Below are 23,732 nucleotides of genomic sequence, written 5' to 3'. Positions count from 1 at the left end.
AGACACAACCTCTTATTAGCGTCCAGATGAACCTAAAGATCTACACTGTCATGAACAGTCTCCCCCCACCCCCCGGCATCAGATTTTTTCCCCCCTTTTCGCACTATGTTGTGATTTATTGGAATTTTTGCAACTGTACTCCTGTCACAAAGAATTTCCAGTGATACACAAATCATGTTACAAAAATAAAGACCAGCACAAATTGTGATTTTACAGTGGTTTATTATGAATGCAAAAGTGGACACATCCGTTTAGATTAAGAGAAAGCTGCTTAATATAGTAAGTAACTCTTTCCCCAGTGACACAAAAAGCACCTAGATAAAACCAATGTAATAGTACAAAGTGAATTTACAGAAAACTCTGTTTTAAGTGTTGAATGGGTCAGGAGGGTACATTATTGGCAACAATGCTGAATATCAAGATTAAACTGTCAGCTCCATGCCAGTTTACTCATTAACTAAAACAAATCAGATTGATTTCCGGTTTCTGGAGGCAGTGACAGACTGCACTTCGCATTGATCTTTGGCAAAGATTCTTCTAAAGCATCACCCCAATATTTAAAGAATCAATCTTCAAGTGCATACTCATTCACAGATCAGATACAGAGTTATCAACTTTACTATTCCCAGAATTATAAACTGAACAGTTCCAATGTATTGTACATTTGTTTCAATTACTACTCCACATCCAGTTATGACTTGGATATTCCAAATCCATTTGGTCCTGAAATATTATAAACATCTCCCACTCAGAACCGAAAGATTCAGTACATTGTGTTCTTCCCCCTCATGAAGCAATTGATCACTGCGTTTCAGCTGTGTATAACCTAGTTTCCCCATTGCCAATCTGCCAATAGCTTGCACTGCAGTTCCATTCATTGCTCCAGTACATCAATAGCAACATTAACTCCATTTCCTCGGTTAGGAGTATGCATCAAAAACTCTCAACTCCAAGGTTCTTAGTGAAAGTTGTACTCGAAGCTGGGACAAAGTGAGAATTTTATTTCCAATTAAATTGTTAAATAAACTTCACACATTCCAATTGAAAGGAATAAACACCTAAAATGGGAGAAGTTTAACAAATACACCCAAAAATCAGCAATTAGGTCACCAAACTAGCTTGGCTTCTGTATTTGAAGACATCCCCACCCCATCTGCTCTAACTGATGAAATCATTTGTCAAGCCTTTCACTTTTAACTATTGAATGTATAACTCTTCTTCAGTTCTAAAAGTCAACACAACAGTATTGCTATAATTTACTACGGTAGAAGTGTTTGATGCAAGAGTACCCAGTACAAGCAGCAAACAGGATAGCAAAACAAATGAAACCAGGAAAAAAAAAGGTAAAACAATGAAACAGTAGGATGGCAGAAACATTGAGACTAACAACTGTAATTGTCTTCAGGTCAACAGCCTTTCCATCCAAAGCACTGCAGGTGACTCAGATTTGCTTCCCTATTAGAAGTCCACAGAGAGAATCTGGAGTTTGGGGGGGGGGGGGGGGGGTGAGGGAAGAGATGGAAATCAAAAAAAAAATGGCAGTTTAATAGTAGGGTATTGATTGAAGTTAACACCGATGGTAACTTTAGTTTTTAAACTGGCATTGTAATTTAAAATACAGAGTATGCTTACGAATAACTTTTGGAACAAATGTTATTAACTGGATGGCTTAACCAAATGCCATTGTATTTACCTGGCATAAAGTTACAGGATTGTTCACTTTTAAATAAATAGTCAACATGCAATAGCTGTTGAGAGGATGTCCAGGTTTCTTTTGGAGGCCTTCAATATGACAAACAAGTGCTTAACACATTTACATATCAAACCAACTAAAAACCACAATTATAAAGAATCCATGCTAAGATTTGTACAATGACTTCAAGCTGAAGCAGCAGCACCACTAATGAATCAGCAAAATGTAAAACTATAGAGTGCAAAAAAATGGAAAGGAGCAAAAAAAATTGAGAAACCAGAAATTAATCTGATACAGTTTAGAGTTTATGGTTGAGACCAAAGATCAAATTTCAATCCTTTCCTAGGAAGTTCCTTGCAAACATCAATCCTTTTATTCTTGGATTCAATTGCTCATTAAACAGGAATGTTGAATATTAAAAGTCACTGAATACTTAACAAAATCACTTTAACAGAAGTTGCCCAATGTTACTTGCCAAGATGTTGAAGATGTCTAAGACTACATAGCTTATGTACATTTTGCAATAAAGTGTAAAACTCACCGACTACACTAAAGAACAACTGCAGCACATTCAATACTTAAATCTCCTTAAGGAAAATCCCAGATTATATACTGGCCCTCAGAACATTTGGCCAAAAAGGGATTAAAATAAATAAATTCAAAGATATGTCGTCAACATTCAGTCATATTAACCCTATAATAGTTTTATATGCATGATATCAACACATTATCTGTAGATAAGAGCTCAGTTTTAAGCACTTAAAAATCATTTGTGAGTTTAGGCAATTTTACAATTCAAAGTCTGGCCCAAGAGGATCACCCTTTACAAGTCCATACAAAACCATTCAGTGCATCACATGACAGAAAAAGTTGAAGAAATTGGAGCATGTGTACTCAAATCAGTGGTATCTACCAAGATACCTTGAAGGTTAAAGCTTTAGAAATAACTTTGATTCTTCAGCAAATTGTTGTCCAGCAGAATTGAAAACAGAAAACATTTTGTAGGGCGCACAAGCTTAACAGTTTTGCAATATGAACAACTAGTTTAAACAAGTCAAATCAAGCATACAAAAACTACAAATTGTACTCGACTTCCAGATGGTCAGCAAACCAAACTTTAATGGTGCCATTCCCTTTCAAGTGAAATCATGGACTTGGGGTAGAAACACAACAAGGGGAAATGGGGAGCCTCAACAATCTGATGTTTTCAGCCCAACTCAAACCAAGAATCCTGAACTACAGAACCTACATTTCACATGTAGAACTTGGGAGAGTACAAGGTATTTAAAATGCAAATGTATGATTCTGAAAAACCTGTATTCTCTAGAATGGTTGAAGTTAGAAACAGGGGATTATAAATGCGTATAATTTTAGTGTAAAAATAAATGCAATTCACTGGAAGTGAGGTGAGGGGGCGTGTGAGGAAGAAACCAAAGAACCCAGCTGACCTATTGACGCACTTTGCCAGGTACATAATTCCTATCAATGCATTCTTCTTGTAAGAACATGTGGAGGCAGCGTTCATTCTGAGCCAATGGATGACCAGCAATTCTAAAAAGAGAATAAAATTAGATACATGAAAGTTATGAATTAGCAGTAGCTTACTTAGCCATTAAGTTCACTCCACATGCATTTCCATCTATATGTAAAACTGCCTTAATATTCAAAAACTCCATATTCACCACTTTGAGGAAGAACATTCCAAGCACTCATGAACTGCAAAAAAAGATTCTTTCAAAATAATAGCTGCCCATTTTAGATAACTGCAAGTCCCAGATATGAGGAAAGTACTGTGACTGTAGTGTACAATGTACATACCTTATGTAACTAAGCACACGATCCCCAACTTTTGTATTCAATTTTCCTAGAATAATTGTTAGTGTCGATAGTTCTGTTGCAAGGGCATAATCTTTGTGAACCATTCACAAGGACACCAAGATCCCTTTGCATCTGATTTTTGTAGTCACCCATCAGATAATGGGTCTTTTCCTATCAAAAAGAAATTTCACATTATGCTGTTTTGTTAGCACTTCCATTTACTTTCTTTGGTACCTTTTCTATGGCACTATTAAAATGGCTTCTGGAAACCTTGATCCATAATGCATGTTACTGGAATCATTAAGCTAATGCTAGTTCTCCACAACTTAAAAAAGCTACAAAATTTCATGCTATGGTGATTTCATCTTCTCCTTGTCGGAACCATCCTTGCATTTTGCCCATAATTGACTTTTAATCAATTCCTTTTTAAGCAAGCATTTTGACAATGTATCAAAAAAAATAAAAGAATGTTTTATCTTTTACTTCAAAAATCAGTTCTCTTCTGATACATTCAAATGAATCAGTTGTCACAACTGAACTTAATGCCAAATTCTGAAAAATGCGCTCCAGTTTACAATAGTTTGACTTTAGATTGCAGTACAATGGGCCTTGTAATACTGATGTTGCAATCATGTCAGAGACAAATTTTCAGATTGCTCCCCAAAATAAAGCAATAGGTCACTAAGAGGCTTTCCAAGTGTCCTGTACTTCCACAAAAACAAAGCCACACATTACTATGATGACAATGAAGGAAAATATAATTCCCTATGGATAAATGGTGATAGACAAGGCAAGTGAACAGACTTCTGACAATGCAGGTCTCTTCTATTGCTTACAAGGCCCATCAGAAACATGACAGACGACGCTCCTGCTCAGATTAACCAGTGAAGCTCACCACTGAGACCAAAGCCTTTTTGGCTGGCATCCCACTCACCAGCTCAAATATTCACTGACAGTCAGTGGCATATCGGTGCACAAAATGCATAGTTATTTACTTAGGTTATACCCAGCAAATCCATGACACCACCCAGAATAATGCATGTAAAAATACTTGTAGGATTCCCTCCAAGTCACATAACATCCCAGTTTGGGATTACCAGAGCTTTATGATGCTGGGTCCAAATGCTGGAACTTCTTCCAGTACCTTAATGTGAAGGACTGTACCAATTCAAAAGGTCCAAAAACCTTTGAGGGTAATTAGCAATAAACACTGGTCTTGTCAGTGATACTTCAAATTCCCAACAGTCAGGATTTGTAGAATTAGTCAAAGAATTTACTTGTTAATGAATTGTTCTAATCCCACTCTTCTTTCTTCAATAAAAGACTCATCAAAAATTCCTTCATCCATTCTAAATGGAAGCTGCCGTTTCAAAGCTTTTCCTGGTAATGGTGGAACAACAATCTGCAACAAAGAAAGAAAACTAAAAATTTAAGAAATGAATCTATTCAGGCAAGTAAAGCTTTAAAATAAATGCTTTTCCACTTATAGGATACAATACACAAATATCATACAGAATATTTAAGGCAATAATTTGAATCATTCACAAATCCCTCAGAAGCTTTATAATGACCACCTTGGACACCATATGCTGTTTTATTATTCTTATGACAAAAAAAACTATCTATATCAGCATGGAATGCTTTGATCAAAGCACCTGCCTTGCTCACTTCAACTATATTTATACTGCTAAAGCAATGAGACATTTTTCAGATTGCACAAATTCTGTTTTACCAAAGTACTTGCTTCAAATTAATTATTTCTGTAGCTTATGTATGCACCCAAAGGATAGAATCATTTCATGGGCAGTGGGCAAACACAAACAAACATTGTTAATGTAGCAAAATGCTCTTAATTAAAAAGCCACTGTGTGACAATGGTTTAAATGTTAGTTTATTTTAAAAATGTCTCTACTAAAAAGTCTTAAAAGATAAAGCTTGTAACTGATACTCAAATGTACAAGCTGATACCAATTGTAGAGTTTTAAAACACTGAATAAAATCTAACAAACCAGCAAGAGATCCATAAATCAATACACTTCCAAGTCAGTAGCCTTTACCTTACTGTCTCTCTCCAATTCACTTTTTAACCATTCAAAGTCACTGTATCGTCGGCGCACACACGAATCCTTCATCTTAAAGATTGGAAGATTTGTCTGCAAAAGGACAATGAACTTTAGTGATGTACAGTAGTTCCATGTACTTGCAAAAGAAAGCAACTCAACTATCAGACTCTACAACTTGTACAACAGCATTAATAAGTTATGGTACTGAACAATCATGTCAACAAATGAACCCACTGTCAGACAATACAAAACTAGGACCACAAAGTAGAACTTAAGCAAAACAGTAGCAGTAAATTTGAATGACATTTACTTTGTACCTTTCTACTGCAGGGCTTAAATCACTTGGGTATTACTCCATAAAAACAGTTGCAAAGTGAGGCAACATCAGTATTTGAGGCAGAAATTCCAGAGTTGAAATATACAATACAGAAATTAGTGTGGGAACAGGGGAGAGGAAGATGGATTACACCCGATTTTAAATTCCCTTTTTCACTCTTATTCCACAAGAATGTCTAGATTTGTTCTCGAGAAAGCATCTGAACCAGGATCTTCAGCTTTAATTTGTCAAAAACCAGCTCCTTTCAACCTACTATCACTTCTACTCAGGCAATTTTCATCTATTTCCTCAAACTTGATTGATTTCAGCTACTGTAAATAATTTCTATCATTTAATTATCATGCACTCAGCTTTGACAAGTTTACACTGTCAAACAAGTGAAAAGTCAGCTTTCAAATTCCTTCTTTCACTACACATGCAATGTCACTTTCCTGGTGCCTTCCCAGCTGTCTTAGAGTATCTCAAGCATCTTAAATCTGTCACTCAATTTGCAGTACGGATACCATGAGGAAAGAACACAGTATTTTTCTGCTTTCTTCCGATCACATTTCCATCATTGTGAACCAATTTCTCAGAGTGTCCAAGTCAGTGTTAAGAAAATTTCTGCATGAATTCATACTCTTGTTAATGCAGGATGACAAATATGGGTCATGCTTTTGACCTAGAAGAGAAAGGTTCCTGCTAAAACTTCAACTGATGTAAATAGACAAGCACAGATGCCATAATATACATACCTCATGTGAGAGAGCCAGCAAAACCAGAATACTTCAAGATAAGGAATTCACTACACATGCCAATGTAAAACAGGTTGATTTGACAAAAATAGTTTTGCTTTTCACTTCCGCTTTGCTATTCATTAATCAGGGACAGGATATACAATTATTTAGACAGAGAGGATTTAATTCCAATTACCGTATATTCTGGAGTATAAGCCACCCCCCCCCCCCCCCCCCACATTTTCAAGGTTAAAAAAGTGACTTTTTCATGTTGCCTTTGTATAAGCCAACCCCTTTTGTAGAGGTTTTTATTTAACCAGAAAAGATCACAAGATCGCACATGCCAGTACTCAGCTTTGCCAGATCCGGACCCTGGAAATCTTGTGAACTAGTACCTGCTAAGAAAACAGGCCTACACATTATAGAGTGTTATAGGCGAATTCTTAATAAATAAATCAGGGAGAGAAATTTTGGATTAGGATTCCAATGGAAAAGAATCCTCTGAAATGTAACCCCCTTGAAACCATTAGCGCCCATTGCAATCTTGTTAAAACATAATATAGGGTGCTGGGATCAGTATGTGTACTCAGTATTGAGTTTGCGACCACCATGTACAAAAGATTAAAACAAGTGCGATATGATGCTGGCTTCAAGCTGAAGGTTGTTGATTTTGCTAAAGGAACGAATAATTCTGCAGCTGCTAAGAAGTTTAGTATAAACGAGAGCGAGTGAGAGAGTGGAGAAAGGCAGAGGACACGCTGAGGGAAATGCCAAAGACTAAATGTGCAAACCGCGGGAAAACATGTCAGTGGCCAGAACTGGAAGAAAAAGTTTTAGAGTGGGTGAATCACCAGTGATTGTCTGGATACATTGTTACCAGATAAATGATTTGAGTTCAAGCGTTCAAATGGGATGAAAAACACCATGAGGTCAGCGAAAATTTCAAAGCTACGCGAAGTTGGTGCACCCAATTTATGAATAGACATGATCTTGTATTGAGACAAAAAAATCAAAGATTGTTCAGAAAATTCCCGCGGGGTGTTGTTTACATTCAAGAACGCTGCTGGATGGACGAAGTGGGTTGCTTGAAGTGGGTTAAAGAGGTGTGGCGTCGATATCCCAAAGATGTCAGGAAGGAAAAGTCGCTACTTGTCTGGGACATGTTCAAAGCGCACTTGTCAGGTGAACTGAAAGCTGAAAATAAGGACATTGCAGTCATCCCTGGTGGTTTGACACCTACGCTCCAGCCACGAGATGCAAGCTTAAACAAACCAAAGAATTCACGCATCGACAGTGGAACCAATTTGACTCAAAAAACAGCCAATAAATACAACCTGTCTTCTATCTATTCATTTTTCCAAAGTTGGCACCCTCTGTATAAGCCAACCCCCTAATTTTAGGACCAAAATTTAGGGCCAAATTCTCGGCTTATATACTGGAATTTACGGTAAGAGAAAATGGAGGACTATGGTCCAGCATCAGGCCAATAGGACTAGGCAGAGTAACATCTTGGCATGAACTAGATGGGCTGATAGGCCTGTTTCTGCGTTGTAGTACTCCACAATTCCAAACACTTGCAGTTAAATATAAATACTATGTTTTCTTCCCCCCTTTAATTCTCAGTCTCTCCCCAGTCACCACAGCATTATTGGGCATTGCAGAGTAGTGCTTACAAACTAAGAACTGGAAACAAATTCAAATTCTGCTTACGGTTGGCAATTCAAGTTCACATTAAACTTCACAGCAAAGACGTACACATGCTAGATTATACATTAGTATTTTACCAATACAATCTGCAAGACGACTTTAGGACCTTATTCCCTGGAGCGTAGAAGAACGAGGGGAGATTTGAGAAGTATATAAAATTATGATGGGTATAGATAGAGTAAATGCAAACAGGCTTTTTCCACTGAGGTTAGGGGAGAAAAAAAAAACCCAGAGGACTCGGGTTAAGGGTGAAGGGGAAAAGTTTAAAGGGAACATGGGGAGGGCTTCTTCACACAGAGGGTGGTGGGAGTGTGGAATGAGCTGCCAGTTGAAGTGGTGAATGCAGGCTCACTTTTAACATTTAAGAAAAACTTGGACAAGTACATGAATGAGAGGTGTATACAGGGATATAGTCCAGGTGCAGGTCAGTGGGACTAAGCAGAAAAATGGTTCGGCACAGCCAAAAAGGGCCAAAAGGCCTGTTTCTGTGTTGTAATGTTCTATGGTTCTATGAAATTAAATCAAGTTGTATTGGGGGAATAAACTGTCCAGATACAGGGTTTTGTCCTGAAATATCTACACTTGCTTCCTCCTACACCATGCCCACCCCACATTAAGAAAAAAAGCTGCTGCTCAACTTGTAGAGGTTCTCTAGCAGATTATTACACTAAATTTCAGCATCTTTTGCTACAGCAGCCAATACAGCTTCCAGTAGCTCATCTTCAACTTTCAAGTATCCATTTGGACTACTCAAGGGATCATTAGGAATGGGCAGTCCATGCAGAACTTTCCAGCAATACCTTGTGAATGTATAGGAAAGATCAACATCCTTATCCTAAATTTAAAGAATGGGAGTTAATTTTCAGATATGAAGACTTTTATAGTGGCAGAGACCCCTGGACAGGCTTGCATAATTTTGGATTTCTAAGTACAGTTTAAAAACCTGTAGTAAAGTACGCAAATGTACAAAACAATTCTGGACAAACGCCCCTCCACCACTTATGTACATTAAATATGGAACTGCAAGATAGCATCCCCTTTCAGTTAAGTTACAAAATCAACACTGCAGTCACAAAATTGATACAAATTACTTGGATTTTAACTAGCAATGGAAGGATTAGCCTACATTTCTCACCGCTGTTATTCAGCAGCTAAGGACAAGCAATCTCGACCTAATCTACACATTATGTTGAGAGTGGTTTTACAAGTGTAGAACAGAAGTACCAGTTGGCAATGCCTGCATTATTGCCCATCTCCAACTGCCCTCAATGGCTTGTTCTACGAGGCTGTGGTGGCCAGTGCTATCATGTTTTCTGTTGTGTGCTGGGGCAGCAGGCTGAGGGTAGCAGACACCAACAGAATCAACAAACTCATTCATAAAGCCAGTGATGTTGTGGGGGTGGAACTGGACTCTCTGATGGTGGTGTCTGAAAAGAGGATGCTGTCCAAGTTGCATGCCATCTTGGACAATGTCTCCCATCCACTCCATAATGTACTGGTTAGGCACAGGAGTACATTCAGCCAGAGACTCATTCCACCGAGATGCAACACTGAGCGTCATAGGAAGTCATTCCTACCTGTGGCCATCAAACTTTACAACTCCTCCCTCGGAGTGTCAGACACCCTGTGTCAATAGGCTGGTCCTGGACTTATTTCCACTTGGCATAATTAACTTATTTTTGTTTAATTATTTATGGTTCTGTATTGCTATATTTCATCACTCTTCTTGGTTGGTGCGGCGATAACGAAACCCAATTTCCCTCAGGATCAATAAAGTCTGTCTGTAATCTCAGACTGAAATCTTTAATGACAATTTCTTCATGCCATTTTGACCAAAAAAACATCAGACTTTAAGTACATCAAATCTTAAGGAACGATTATGATCCTGCAAAAAAGTCAGCTTTGCTGTTTAGAAAAAACTTCAATGCAAGTGATTGTTTGCCCTGCTTGATGACTCGACCATTACTACTCTTCAGATTAACAATTCAGGAAAAGGAAATCCTGATTTGCAGGTCATTTTCTTCCATAATCAATGAAAGACAACATTTACTGACTGCAAAATCACAAGACCATAACATATAAAAGAGAAGTAGTCCATTCGGCCCAGAGTCTGCTCCGCCATTCAATCATGGGCTGATCCAATTCTTCCAGTCATCCCCACTCCCCTGCTTTCACCCCATACCCTTTGATGCCCTGGCTAATCAAAAACCTATCTATCTCTGCCTTAAATACATCTAATGACTTGGCCTCCACAGCCACTTGTGGCAACAAATTCCACAAATTTACCACCCTCTGACTGAAGTAATTTCTCCACATATCAGTTCTAAAAGGATGTCCTTCAATCCTGAAGTCATGCACCCTTGTCCTTGAATCCCCTGCCATGGGAAATAACTGCCATATCTAATCTGTTCAGACTTTTTAACATTTGGAATGTTTCTATGAGATCCACCTCATTTTCCTGAACTCCAGGGAGTACAGTCCAAGAGCTGCCAAATGTTCCTCAGATGGTAACTCTTTCATTCCTGGAATCATTCATGAATCTTCTCTGAACTCCCTCCAATGTCAGTATATCCTTTCTAAAGTAAGGAGTCCAGAACTGCACATAATACTCCAAGTGTGGTCTCACGAGTGCCTTATAGAGCCTCAACATCACGTCCCTGCTCTTATATTCTATACCTCTAGAAATTAATGCCAACATTCCGTTCGCCTTCTTCACAACTGACTCAACCTGGAGGTTAACCTTTAGGATATCTTACACAAGTCCCTTTGCATCTCAGCAGTTTGAATTCTCTCCCCATCTAAATAATAGTCTGCCCATTTATTTCTTCCACCAAAGTGCATGACCATTCCAACATGTATTTCATTTGTTTCCTCAACATTACCCGCTCCTCCACCTACCTTTGTATCAGCGGCAAATTTAGCCACAAGTCCATTAATACTGTAGTCCAAATCATTGACATATATTGTAAAAAGCAGCAGTCCCAACACCAACCCCTGTAGAACTCCACTGGTAACCGGCAGCCAGACAGAATAGGATTGCTTTATTCCCACTCTGTTTTCTGCCAACCAGCCAATCCCCCACCCACGCTAGTTAACTTCTCTGTAATTTCATGGGCTCTTATCTTGCCAAGCAGCCTCATGTGCAGCACCTCAAAGGCCTTCTGAAAAATCCAAGTAAATCTTGACTAAAAAAGTTAACCATTCATTGTAGATAGTTAAGCAATAGTGATGCCATCCTTTACTTGTTTTGTTGTGAATCCAGCTTCTATGATGCTACTGAAAGATTTTGACTACAGCGATATACACAAATTCTTATGCATATGACAATGAACTCAATTCAACTTGGACTTTGAGATCCATGCAAATACACTAGACATTGCAGCAGCAAAGAGTTCAAGCCAACAGATTTTGAAGTGGCATTTCTTTAAATCAATCATTATAGTGTCCACTTAAATTAAGTCCTTTTGATATCTATATACTACTAAAACTCTCATGCTCTGTCTGTTTGTGACCTCCAATTAGTGCAAACAGTGCTTTACAGTGGCACTTTTTTTTTGGCTAAATCGACTCAAAATGCGCTAACTTACAGAATGCAGGCAAAGTTCAGGGTTTTATATTTATATAAAATTGCTGATTCGCCAAAATCAACTGCCCCGCTTTCACCCGAGAGTTGATGTTTGCCATGATAGGAATCAGGACACAGCACCACGTCGCACGGCCAGCCTCAGCAGTGACACCAACCGGAGCAAAAGGGCAGGGCAGCCCTATTTGAGCGGTCACATATCACCATAAGCATTTGCAGGATTGGGACAGATCTAACTGCCACCCATCAATAAGAGATCATTAAATCTTATTGTAATGTCATACTTCTCTTTCAACATTTTTATTAGTTTCTGCATAAGGGAATACAGAGTACAAGATATATATTACAAGTCAAAGTACCAAATACATTGGATTAGAAATACAGTTACAATCACAAAACCCTGTATTCATAAAAATTGTAATATTGAAATATAAAAAAAATTGTTGTACAGAAAAAAATCTAAACCCACTACCAAAGTTGTCACTACCTCCTCCCATAGATGCTGTCTGGCCTGCTGAGTTCTGCTAGCATTTTGTGTTATTTATTTATTTCCAGCATCTGCAGATTCACTCATGTTACCAAAGTCAGAGCTGTTAGGAAAAACAAGGAGAAAAAAAACCCTTATCATATAATAAAATATATTATTAGCCACCATATGTACTCTTACAACAAAGGTTTTGAAAATAACTCAAAAATCCCTACAACATATAAAAGTCTTGACTAGATTCAAAAACTGAACATCCGATCTTCTCTAAATTTAAGCATGACATAACATCCCGTAACCCATAATGATGTACTTCGAGACCTCCATAAAACCCTTTGCTGCAGTCAAAGGACAGCGGTGACTATATCACGTCCATTTAGGAAAGCGGCAACCACATCATCAAGAATAAGCAGCTTCCTTTGGTATTACTGGTTCGTACCTTCTATCCAGCATTGTGGTAAAAAAAAATGGTCAGCCTAATTATGCTGCGTGGAAAGAGAAGGGGGACATTATGGTCAAGAGATTATGCCAAACATCATCAGGAAGCAGCAAGGAGAAAGAGAGAACAAGAATCGGATGGGGACAGGGCCGCACGACTCCAGGATCAAAGAGTCAGGACAAAAAAGGCAAGAGAGGAAGAGACAGAGGAGGAAAGGCATTCACGTCTCCAGAACGACAACAGGCACGGAAGGAGAGAGGAAGAGACAAAGGAACTGAGAAATGCACGTCTCCAAGATCAAAGACAAAGAACAGCAGAAGAAATGAAGAGACTGAAAGGACTGCACATCTCCAGAATGACAATGAGAGGCACAAGGGTGGCTGATCAACCAGAAATGTTGCCATCAGAAGTGTCCTTCGTTAAACAACGAGTTATATTTGCCTTGCCATGTTTCTTTCTTCTTTAATAAACTGGTTTTTCTTCAATTTCCAAAGCAAAGCAATACCAATAGCGTTCAGGAAAATGTAATGTTCATTCTGGTCACATTCTGAACTGCACTACCTTTCTCTCAAAGGGTGCCCCAACAGGTCACCCCGTTGTCTAGTACAGTATAAAGTCCAATTCAAATTTGGGTTAATAAAATTTTAAACTTGTACTTTATGGAGCCAAGGATAAATGTTTTGGGATTAAAAATGTATCAGTTAGAATGCTTTAAATGTACTGATCTCTATACAAGAATGTTGTCCAGGAAAGCAACATCCATCAGTGATCCCCACCACCCAGGCCATGCTCTCTTCTCTCTGCTGCCATCAAGAAGCTCCTTCAGGACCTACACCACCAGATTCAGAAACTGTTACTACCCCTCAACCATCAGGCTCTTGAACCAAAGAGGACAACTTCACTCAACTTAATTTGTCCCATCACTGAAATGTTCCCACAACCTATGGATTTACTTTCAAGGACTCCTCTCATTATTATCTTTCTTTTTCAATCTTTTTATTGAATTTCATATATAAAGAAAATATAACATAATAGTGAACAGGTTATAAGTGCAATAGACTTGAGATTACATTAATAATAAGATAACAATATCCTAATAAATATCGACAACAAAAAAATAGTATAATAATCAATCAAGTCTATAATAATTATATATGAAAAAAATAAAAATAATCATCAAAAGAAGAAAAAAAAATTAAAAATACAAGAAAAAATATATAGAAAAAAAAACACTAGACTAAACTAACATGGGCAATAATAATAGTTTATATGTATATGATAGTGTCAAGAACTCCGGAACTCCATACCTGAACAAGAATAAGCAGAGAGAAGGTCTGGAAGAGGTCAAATTAATTCATATGAAAATGTTGAATGAACGGTCTCCAAGTTTGTTCAAATTTAATTGATGAGTCAAAAATAGTGCTTCTAATCCTCTCATTATTATCGGTAGTTTATTTTTGAATTTGCAGTTTGTTGCCTTTTGCACATTGTTTGAACAGGCAAGTTGGTGTAGACTTCCATTGATTCCATTATGGATTTATTGAGTATGCACACAAGAAAATGAATCTCAGGGTTTATGTGGTGACACATGTGTACTTTGATAATAAATTTACTTTGAACTTTAGCACAAGCACTGGAGGGAGTAATATGGCCAACCATAAAGTCCAATTTCAATTCTTGAAATTACTCCAGACATGCCAGCAAGTCTTAAAAAAAACCTTCAGAACCTACACTGATGTCTTAACTTACTGCGCAAGAACACAACTGTTTAAACCCGTCTGACAGGAGACATTGTTCTAGCCAGGCTACAAAGTCCATTTTCAATCTCACTCAGAACTGATGCCGTACCAAGTGGAAATTCATGTTATCACAAGTACAAATAATATTTCAAATGGATTCTACTGTTACTTGCAAAATTTGGAAATTACTTCAGAAAATCAATATTCTAGTAAGTTTAAATAATGTAAAGCATTTCCACATTAGACATTTTAGGATACACACAAATAACCATTGTGGCAAAAGGTAAATGTCATATACAAAATGGAACAGGAAGAATCATGAATTGAAGCACAAAGTCCACCATCCTTGGGTCAGATGTATCCCAACAACAACATCCAACAAAATCCCATTGTACATCCATCTCACCTCCCAAGCAAAGATATCAATATCTACATAAAACTGGACAATGGAAACACAAGGACCTTCATTAATTTAAAACAGTGATTTTTACAATTCTGGTGAAAGAAAAAGGGAACCTTTTTTTGGGGGGGGAGGGGTGTAAATGGAAAGGAGGAAGAGGTCCACGGTCTGTTGTTTGTTTTAAAATGGATAAGCAAGACTTATTCCTGGCCCAGTCAATGCATCCTTACAAAACATACCAGGCTTTCATGATAACTTTAACCAAAGCAGAAAGTACAAACTAAATGGACATAATCAGTTCGCTTTCAGACCAAAATTATTCTTTAATGTAGCTGATTATAGGGCAAAGTCAGAAATACCAAGGTATGGAGCAGTTTGGCTCAAAAGGTTCAAATGATGTGAAAGGTTTTCATTTGAAGAATGTTTTAAAAAGAAAGGTCACCTGGAAGTGGAAATCAGATTGTGGAAATTTAAAAAACATGTATAGAGCCAGCTGCTAATTATAAACTTTGAATTAGTTATCTAAAGATGAGAGGCCACAAGGTAGCATGAAAAGGTGATACTACTAAATTTAGAGCTCCATATAACTTGAGGTAAATGTGCAGCAGTGTTGGAGGGAAATTATCACTGGATCAAGTCAGTTCCAATTCGATGGATTAAACAATCACTGGAATAGTAACAATTCGTAAGGGTTACAGTAAGGTTGTACATTTCTTTTAGTAGATGTCTCATGACGATGCATACTTTTGCAAATTGCTTAAATGCAAAGGAAGAGGGACAAGATTAAGCAAGCAACATGTTTAAAGTATCCATAAAAAGGCTAAAGTGCAATAGCAGCTTGCAAGAACAGATGCCTTTTCTTGAGGCACACCATTTTGCAAAGTGAGGTGTTGTGGAAGAGTGTGCAAGAACACTGAGGCAAAGTAAAAGCTACTTGCCATTGTTGGATTTTTGTTATAAAAATAGAATATGGAAGTAGTGACAATTTAAGAAAAAGATTTCTGGGGGGTGAAGAGGAAGAATCACACAGGCACAAAAACTATTTGAGAATGTCTAAATGGCCACATGTTGCCAACAACCATTAGGTTCAAACATATCACTTGTGCCATTAACAAGTTTCTCCAATGGCTGGTATATTTCCAGACCTTTGGGCTCATGTCCTTATCATGATGTTTTGCAATTGAAAAGTCTACATTACTCCAGCAGATGGAAACAATAAAACAGTAGAAAGTCTGAAGCCATTTAACGTCAACTTTAGTTTATGCACCTTCTGGCAAAGCAAAATTCAGTATTTTTAAAAATGCACTTCAAGTCTGATAACTATTACTGTTTACAATGGCAAGTAGACAAAACATACCAGTAAGTCCAAATGATTTTCTTGAAATTTCTACCGAATATTTTGCCAGAAATATCTGGATCTTGAAATTCTTACAAGAAATTTTTCCAGCCTTTCAGCTATCAATAAAGTCACTACAAAAATAATAAAGTAGCCAATTGTCAAAAGCAACAGTAGGTAAACTGAATATATCAAACCAATAGTCACTTAGTTGAATTGTGTTTGGGGATTACAGATTATTCAAAATTTAGTGGTTTAGAGATTCAGACACAAAGCACCACTCAGTGAAATGAGACTACTGTCATTGTTGTCCCTACACATGCAAAAGGCAATGGTGTAGAGAATCTTGTCAGAGCAGAGACAGAAACTGGAGTATAAAGCCCTTAGAGCAGGGATTCCTAACCTTAACCCATGGAGCCTTACCATTACTAGAGTGGTTCGTGGACCCCAGATTAGCTACCCCTACCTTAAAGGAAGACAGTAGTCAGAGCCAGCTGTAGGAGTTTGGAAAAGCAAAAGGCACTGGATAAAGTAAAAGGCTCTTTAACACCAATTCCTTTCTCCTGTATAAAATCACCAGCATATGTATCCTGCAAAAGGACTGCAACTGTTTAAGCTGATTATCATTAGCTGATAGCCATTGCACTTGAGTTGCTACCAAATTTTGTGCACCTGAAGAACTCAGTAGGTCAGGCAGCATTTGATGTTTTGGGCCAACACCTCCATAACTGGAAAGAAAAGGGGCAGAAGCCAGAATAAGGTGGGGGGGGGGGGAAATGATCTGAGATTCTATCATGGTGCCATTTGCTTGATGCCCCTCTGAATTAGTTTTGTTCTTGAACTACTTTTGTTCTTAGAATCTCCATCTTAATTGTGACCTTCATTCATGGGTCCATTTGTCATATATTTAAAAAATTAAGCATATGATAGTAACTGACCACAGGTCTTGATATTTTCTTTGGTTAAGTAGCATGTAGGTCAAAATTCTAGCTTTAAGCAAAGTCATGGCGTAAATGCTTTATTCCAAGACAGATAAGTGGCTTTGAAAGCCATACTCTGCTAGACCAAGGCCATTCGAATTACTATGAACGGTATAGCAAAATTCATTTAAAAACATACAAGTCATTCAAACAATACTTGAAAGTCTCTGGCATTTTTCATTATAATAGGTCCTAATTGATGAGCTTTAGGATAGTATCCAAGTCTCAATTTCCACACCAACAAAAGCCACAAACCTGTTAGCACTGTCACCATGAACAATTGCTGAGGAAAGAGCAGGAGGCTAAGTTTTAGCCATTTCATTAACATTAACCAGTCATTTTGTCATTACTTGCACACCTTTAAAAGCAAGGATAATCTAGCAGCCAGATATTTAAGAGCTGTAGATTAGATCATTAACAGTTCTGTAGATGTACCCTGTAGAACTCCTTTACCATGGTGAAAAAGTCAAATCCTTCTTTGCAGATGACAGACCTACTGAGCATAGTATTGCCCTTGCCCCCAAGTTTGATTGATGCTGCTAAAAGGTTTCAGCAAGTTACTCCCATGAATCCTTACCCAGGGTTAAGTGAGTTCTTCAGATTTCAAAGTTGAAAATACATATGTCACCATTTACAACCCTGAGATTATTTTTCGTGTGAGCATACTCAATACATTCAGAATAGAATAACAACTGTAATAGAATCAATGAAATACCGCACCATCTTGGGCATTCAGCCAGTGTGCAAGTGACAAAAAGCTGTAACTACAAAAACAAATAAATAGACAAGAACTTGAGATGAGGAGTCGAGTCCACCAGTTGTGAGAACAGTTCAGTGATTGAACAAATGAAGTTACATAAACAAAATGCTGGAGGAACTTAGCAGACCAGGCAGCAACAATGGAAAAAAGGGGTACAGTCGACATTTTGGGCGGAGACCCTTCAGCAGGACTGAAGAAAAAAAAATGAGCCGTCAGAGTAAAGGGACGGGAGGGGAGAGAGAAACACAGATGATAGGTGAAACCAGGAGGAGGAGGAGGGGCGAAGTAAAGAGTTGGGAAGTCGATCGGTGAAAGGGATACAGGGATGGAGAAGGGGGAATCTAATAGGAGAGGACAGAGGGCCATGGAAGAAAGAAAGGGGGAGGGGGGAAGCAGCACCAGAGGGAGGCAATGGGCAGGCAAGGAGATAAGGAAACAGAGGGAAATGATAATGGGGAATGGTGAAGAAGTTTGGGAAAATCAATGTTCATGCCATCAGGTTGGAGGCTACCCAGATGGAATACAAAGTGTTGCTCCTCCAACCGGAGTGTGGCCTCATCGTGACAGTACAGGAGGCCATGGATGGACATGGCAGAATGGGAATGGGAAGTGGAATTAAAATGAGGACATTGGGAGATCCCTCTATTTCTGGCGGATGGAGTGAAGATGTTTGGTGAAGCAGTCTTCCAATCTACGTTGCATCTCACTGTGATTTCCCTCTCTCATCTTAGCACCTTGCCTGCCAATTGCCTCCCTCTGGCACTCCTCCCTCCTTTTTCTTTCTTCCATGGTCTTCTGTCCTCTCCTTCCCCCTTCTCCAGCCCTGTATCTCTTTCACCAATCAACTTCCCAACTCTTTACTTTACCCCCCCATTTCATCTATCACCTTGTGTTTCCCCCTCCCCTTCCCCACCAACCAGTCCTGCTGAAGGGTCTCATCCTGAAATGTCGACTATACTCTTTTTCCACAGATGCTGCCTAGCCTGCTGAGTTCCTCCAGCATTTTGTGTGTTGCTTGAATTTCCTGCATCTGCAGATTTTCTCGTTTATGTTGAGTGAAGTTATCCCCATTGTTCAAGAGCCTGATGGTTGTGGGGCATAACTGTTTCTGAACCTGGTGGTGAGTCCTGAGGCTCCAGAACCTTCTTCTTGATGGCAGTATGGAAAAGAGAGCATGAGCTGGGGGGTAGGGTTCCCTGATGATGGATGCCACTTTCATGTTCTGTGTAGATGTGCTCAATGGTGGGGACTGGTCCATATCCACTACTTATTGTAGGATTTTCCAGTCAAAGGAAAGGGTGTTTCCATACCAGGCTGTGGGGTTGCCAGTCAATAGACTCTCCATTACACATCTATAGATGACTGTCATAGTTCCAGATATCATGCCAAAACTTCACAAAAGGAAGTAGAGGTACTGCCGTGCTTTCTTCATAATTCCTCTGGCATGCTGGGCCAGGACAGCACCTCAAACAACAAGGAACTGGAAGTGCTGACCCTCTTCACCTTGATCCTCCAAAGAGAACTGGCTACTGCACTGCTGGTTTCCTCCTCCTGACCTCAATTATCAGCTCCTCAGTCTTGCTGACATTGAATGGTTGTTATTATGGCACCACTCAGCCAGATTTCAATCTCCCTCCTAAATGCAGACTTGTCACCACCTTTGATTTGGCCTACAACAATGGTGTCATCAGCAAACATGGCATTGGAGCTGTGCTTACCCATACAGTCATAAGTATAAAGTAGAGCATGGCGCTAAGCACACAGCCTTGTGGTGCACCATTCTGATGATTGTGGAGATGTTACCACCAATCCAAACTGACTAGAATCTGCAAGCGAGGAAATCGTGGATCCAATTGCACTCGGACATATTGAAGTTTATTGTTTTGTTTTGAGGGGGTGGTGGTATTGAATACCAAGCTGTAGTTCATAAAGAACATTCTGATGTATGCACCTTTGCTGTCCAGATGTTCCAGGGTTGAGTGAAGAGCCAATAAAATGGCATCTGCTGTGGACCTGTTGCACCAAATCGGAGCAGATCCAAGTCGCTTCTCAGGTAGGAGTTGATATATAACCTTTAGTTCCTAGTGTTTCAGCAGAATCTGGATAGAAAAATTACTAATACTCAGGTCAGCACAATAGATTGCCCCCGCACCCCCCCCCCCCCCAACAAGCATTAAGAACAAAACACTCAAGAAAATCAGTTTGGAAGTAACTATATCCACATAAATGGCAGGTCTGAGATATTTCCATACTCATTTGCCAAGATTTAAAAAAAATCACTTCCAATGCAATATCTCACATACATACTTAGCACAGAAAATTCAGATGAACAAATGAAGGCGACATCGTTTTCTGACACACCAATTCATTAATGCTTTTCCATGCTGCAGGATAGCATCTGTGCTGTTTATCCAATAGTGATGCTGTTTTCTACATTTCAACTGTTAAACTCTCCTCAGTAGCGCCAAAATAAAATATGCTATGAGATACAGTTTAACAATTCCATGTTTTATTTAAAAACAGGATTTGGCAAAACGAGAACTAGGACGAAAGAACAAATTTTGACAGTTGAGATAAACACGATATAATCAGACCACAGTCCTTTCTATAGAACATCTAGAGGCGCTCTGCGCAATTTACTTTCAAATATCGAGAATGCCATTTAAAAAATCTTGAATTATTAGACATATTTGCACCTTCAGTCCATTCTTCAAATAGCAGGAATTCTTTAAAGATATTTCTTCATTCACTAGAAAGTTAAGTGATTGGAACGACGATATACACTGCCTGTCAGCGACGTAAACTAACGTTAGATTTTACAGGAGATTGTTTGGTCCTTCTAGAAATCTCTATAGCTAGTGCTGAAAAATAAACCATAGAAAAGTTACAAGATTAACTCGCTAATTGACCCGCCCTTACAAATAAAACATACGCAGCTATATAGAGGCATAAACGGAAAGCAGACATTGCAAATCAGAAAATAACACTCGGGAGCCTACATTTAGTTGTTTTAATGCCTAAATTGATGTAGAAATGCCAAATATACGTTTGTACAGATTATGTTGTTTTGTCAGTAGGAATGACCCTACGTTCATTCTCCCAAAAATAAAACATCTTTCCCACAGAGGCAAAAGACTGCCATGATCTGGAGAAAGAATGAAGGCCACAGCGGAAGCCTCGGGCTCGATTTCCAGTCATGCACGGCTGTGCAGAGCAGAAGCGGAACACTCACCCTCATTCGGACCTCGTAAGTGGTGTACTTGCTCCTCCCAACGCCGATGGTCTGCGGGTTGAAGATGTCGATCTCTAGGAAATTGCTGGGAGGACCGTAGGCATCGTTCAGATCCTGCGGTTTGCTGTGCAGTCTGCGGGTGTCGGCCACCCCGAGCGCCTCCGCCATCTTCCAGAGAGGACAGATCAAATTTTAAACCCCGCTCTGCTTACTTTACCGCCAGCGCTCGGTCTGAGGCGTTTTAAAATGCAAAAGATTGACAGACTCCACCCGCAGCCGGCATAAACCAATAACGCAACATTCATCCGCACATATTACTTATTCAGCGTTCTGAAAATCGGGCGGACCTTTCCCTGGAACCCATGAGAGGGCATAAATCAACATCGACGTCGCTCTGTCACAGGGGTACTTGACTATTCATAGTACCGGGCGAGCGCGCCGCCCTTCGCACCGGCTCAGAATATTCTCCCTCCACTGCGATTCGCCGCCACGCGAGAACATCGTATATTCATGTTACAGGGCGCACCCTGCCCTCAAAGGCTTGCACCGCACTGGAAATTGATTATCCATGTTACAGGGTGTAGCCTTCCTGTGCAATAGTGTCCTATCATTAACACGATGTTGGAGATGATTTATTCAGACTCCGAGTGTTAGTTTGCCCACCTTCGCCACAGCAGAAGGCAACGCCCATTGCATTATATTACCTTTCTTTGAACGGACTGTTGGTTTTGACCGGTGTTGAGACTATTAAGACATGGGAACAGAATTAGACCATTTGGCCCATTGAGTCTTCACTGCCCCAATCTCCTGACTTCTCCCGGTATCTCTTCATGCCCTAGCCAATCAAGAATCTATCAACCTCTGCCTTAAATATGATTTTGTCTCCACAGCTGTCTGTGGCAATGAATTCCACAGATTCACCACCCTCTGGCTAAATAAGTTCTTCCTCATCTCCATTCTAAAACTCTGATCTGAGGCTCTGTCTTTTGGTCTTAGACCGTAGACTCCATAGGAATCATCCTCTCCTCATCCACTCTATCAAGGCCTTTCACCATTCAATAGGTTTCAATGTGGTCACCAGTTATTCTTCTGAATTCAAGTGAATACAGGCCCAGAGACATCAAACACTCTTTATAATGACAAGCTGTACAATCCTGGAATCATTTTTGTGAACTTCCATTGAACTTCCTCCAGTTTCAGCACATCCTTTCTAAGATAAGGGGCCCAAACCTGCTCACAATACACCAACTGAGGCCTCACCAGTGGTTTATAAAATCTCAACATTACCTCCTTGCTTTTACATTGTAGTCCTCTTGAAATGAATGCTAACATTGTATTAGCCTCCCTCACCAAAGACTCAACCTGCAAATTAACCTTTAGGGAATCCTGCACAAGGACTCCCAAGTCCTCATGTGCCTCAGTTTTTTGTATTATTTTTCCGTTTAGAAAATAGTCACCCGTCACGTGGCACCATCAAAGATGCCCCTTAAGTCCCTTCCTTTTTGATTTGGCTGTAGAGCCTCTGGCGATTGCATTTCGAAGTTGTCCTGAACTGACGGGGATCTGGGGGGGGGGGGGGGGTGTTGAGCGTAAAGTTTCTCTTTACGTTTACGATTTATTAATTTTTCTTTCAAATCCATCCACATCCTTATCCCCAATGTTTTCACTTCTTGATCAACTTAGCCAGTTTTCTGGCTATAAACTTAACCTACATAAGAGTGAGCTTTTTCCAATTAATAAAGAAGCACAAGCATTAGCATTTCGTGACCTCCCCTTTAAAGTAGTAGATAAGCAATTTACTTATCTTGGTATTACAGTTACCATGAATTTTAAGGATCTTTTTTGTGAAAATTTTGCCAATCTTTTGAACTCTAGAAAAAAAAGTTTGTCACAATGGTCACCTTTATCTATGTCTTTGGTAGGTCGTGTTAATGTTATTAAAATGTATATCCTCCCTAAATTTTTATATTTATTTCAATCAATTCCAATTTTTATTTCTAAAACCTTCCTTGATTCCTTAGACTCTATTATTTTATCCTATCCATGGAAGGGTAAGCGTTCTAGACTTAATAAAGCTTGTCTTCAAAAATCTAAAAAAGAAGGTGGCATGGCTTTACTTAATTTTCGTCTCTACTATAGGGCAGCTAATATTCATTGTCTTACCTTCTGGTCCTCTTTTCATAGCCAGCCTGACTGCCCTAAATGGGTGGCAATGGAGCTGAACTCTACTAAGGATCTCTCTATTTCTGCACTTCTTGGATCTGCACTCCCTAGTAGTTTGCCTAGACTAATTGTTAACCCTCTTGTTAGACATACTCTGCGAATTTGGGTCCAGTTTAGAAAAATTAATGGTTTCCATAGTTTTTCCCTTTCTAGTCCTATTTTACATAATCATCTTTTTTTACCTTCTATGCATGATTCAACATTTTATGATTGGTATAGAAA

The 23,732-nt window shown here is 39.1% G+C and overlaps 1 protein-coding gene across 1 annotated transcript; it reads right to left on the bottom strand.

Annotated features, from left to right (window-relative positions):
• Positions 1–202: 202 nt before the first annotated feature.
• Positions 203–21,684, bottom strand: LOC132397984 (sorting nexin-12). Its single transcript, XM_059976839.1, has 5 exons — positions 21,288–21,684; positions 5,569–5,664; positions 4,789–4,913; positions 3,142–3,244; positions 203–1,479 (listed from the first exon to the last, which is right to left on the bottom strand). Exons 1-4 carry the CDS (start codon positions 21,453–21,455, stop codon positions 3,142–3,144), a joined length of 492 nt encoding a protein of 163 aa, XP_059832822.1. The 5' UTR covers positions 21,456–21,684; the 3' UTR covers positions 203–1,479.
• Positions 21,685–23,732: the final 2,048 nt, after the last annotated feature.

This window comes from Hypanus sabinus, chromosome 8 (assembly GCF_030144855.1).
Source record: "Hypanus sabinus isolate sHypSab1 chromosome 8, sHypSab1.hap1, whole genome shotgun sequence".
In the NCBI taxonomy this organism is placed as follows: Eukaryota; Metazoa; Chordata; class Chondrichthyes; order Myliobatiformes; family Dasyatidae; genus Hypanus; species Hypanus sabinus.
The sequence above is the reverse complement of the archived record's forward strand: the minus strand, read 5'-3'. Positions and strand labels throughout refer to the sequence as shown.

Bases quoted from the DNA above. Each gene is read 5' to 3' on its own strand.
- LOC132397984 (XM_059976839.1), bottom strand. From the start codon at position 21,455: ATGGCGGAGGCGCTCGGGGTGGCCGACACCCGCAGACTGCACAGCAAA. The intron at 5,665-21,287 runs GTGAGTGTTCCG...GTCCTTTTGCAG, and splicing joins CTTACGAGGTCCGAATGAGG to ACAAATCTTCCAATCTTTAA. The intron at 3,245-4,788 runs GTAAATTCTTTG...TTCTCTTTTTAG, and splicing joins TTAGAACAATTCATTAACAA to AATTGCTGGTCATCCATTGG.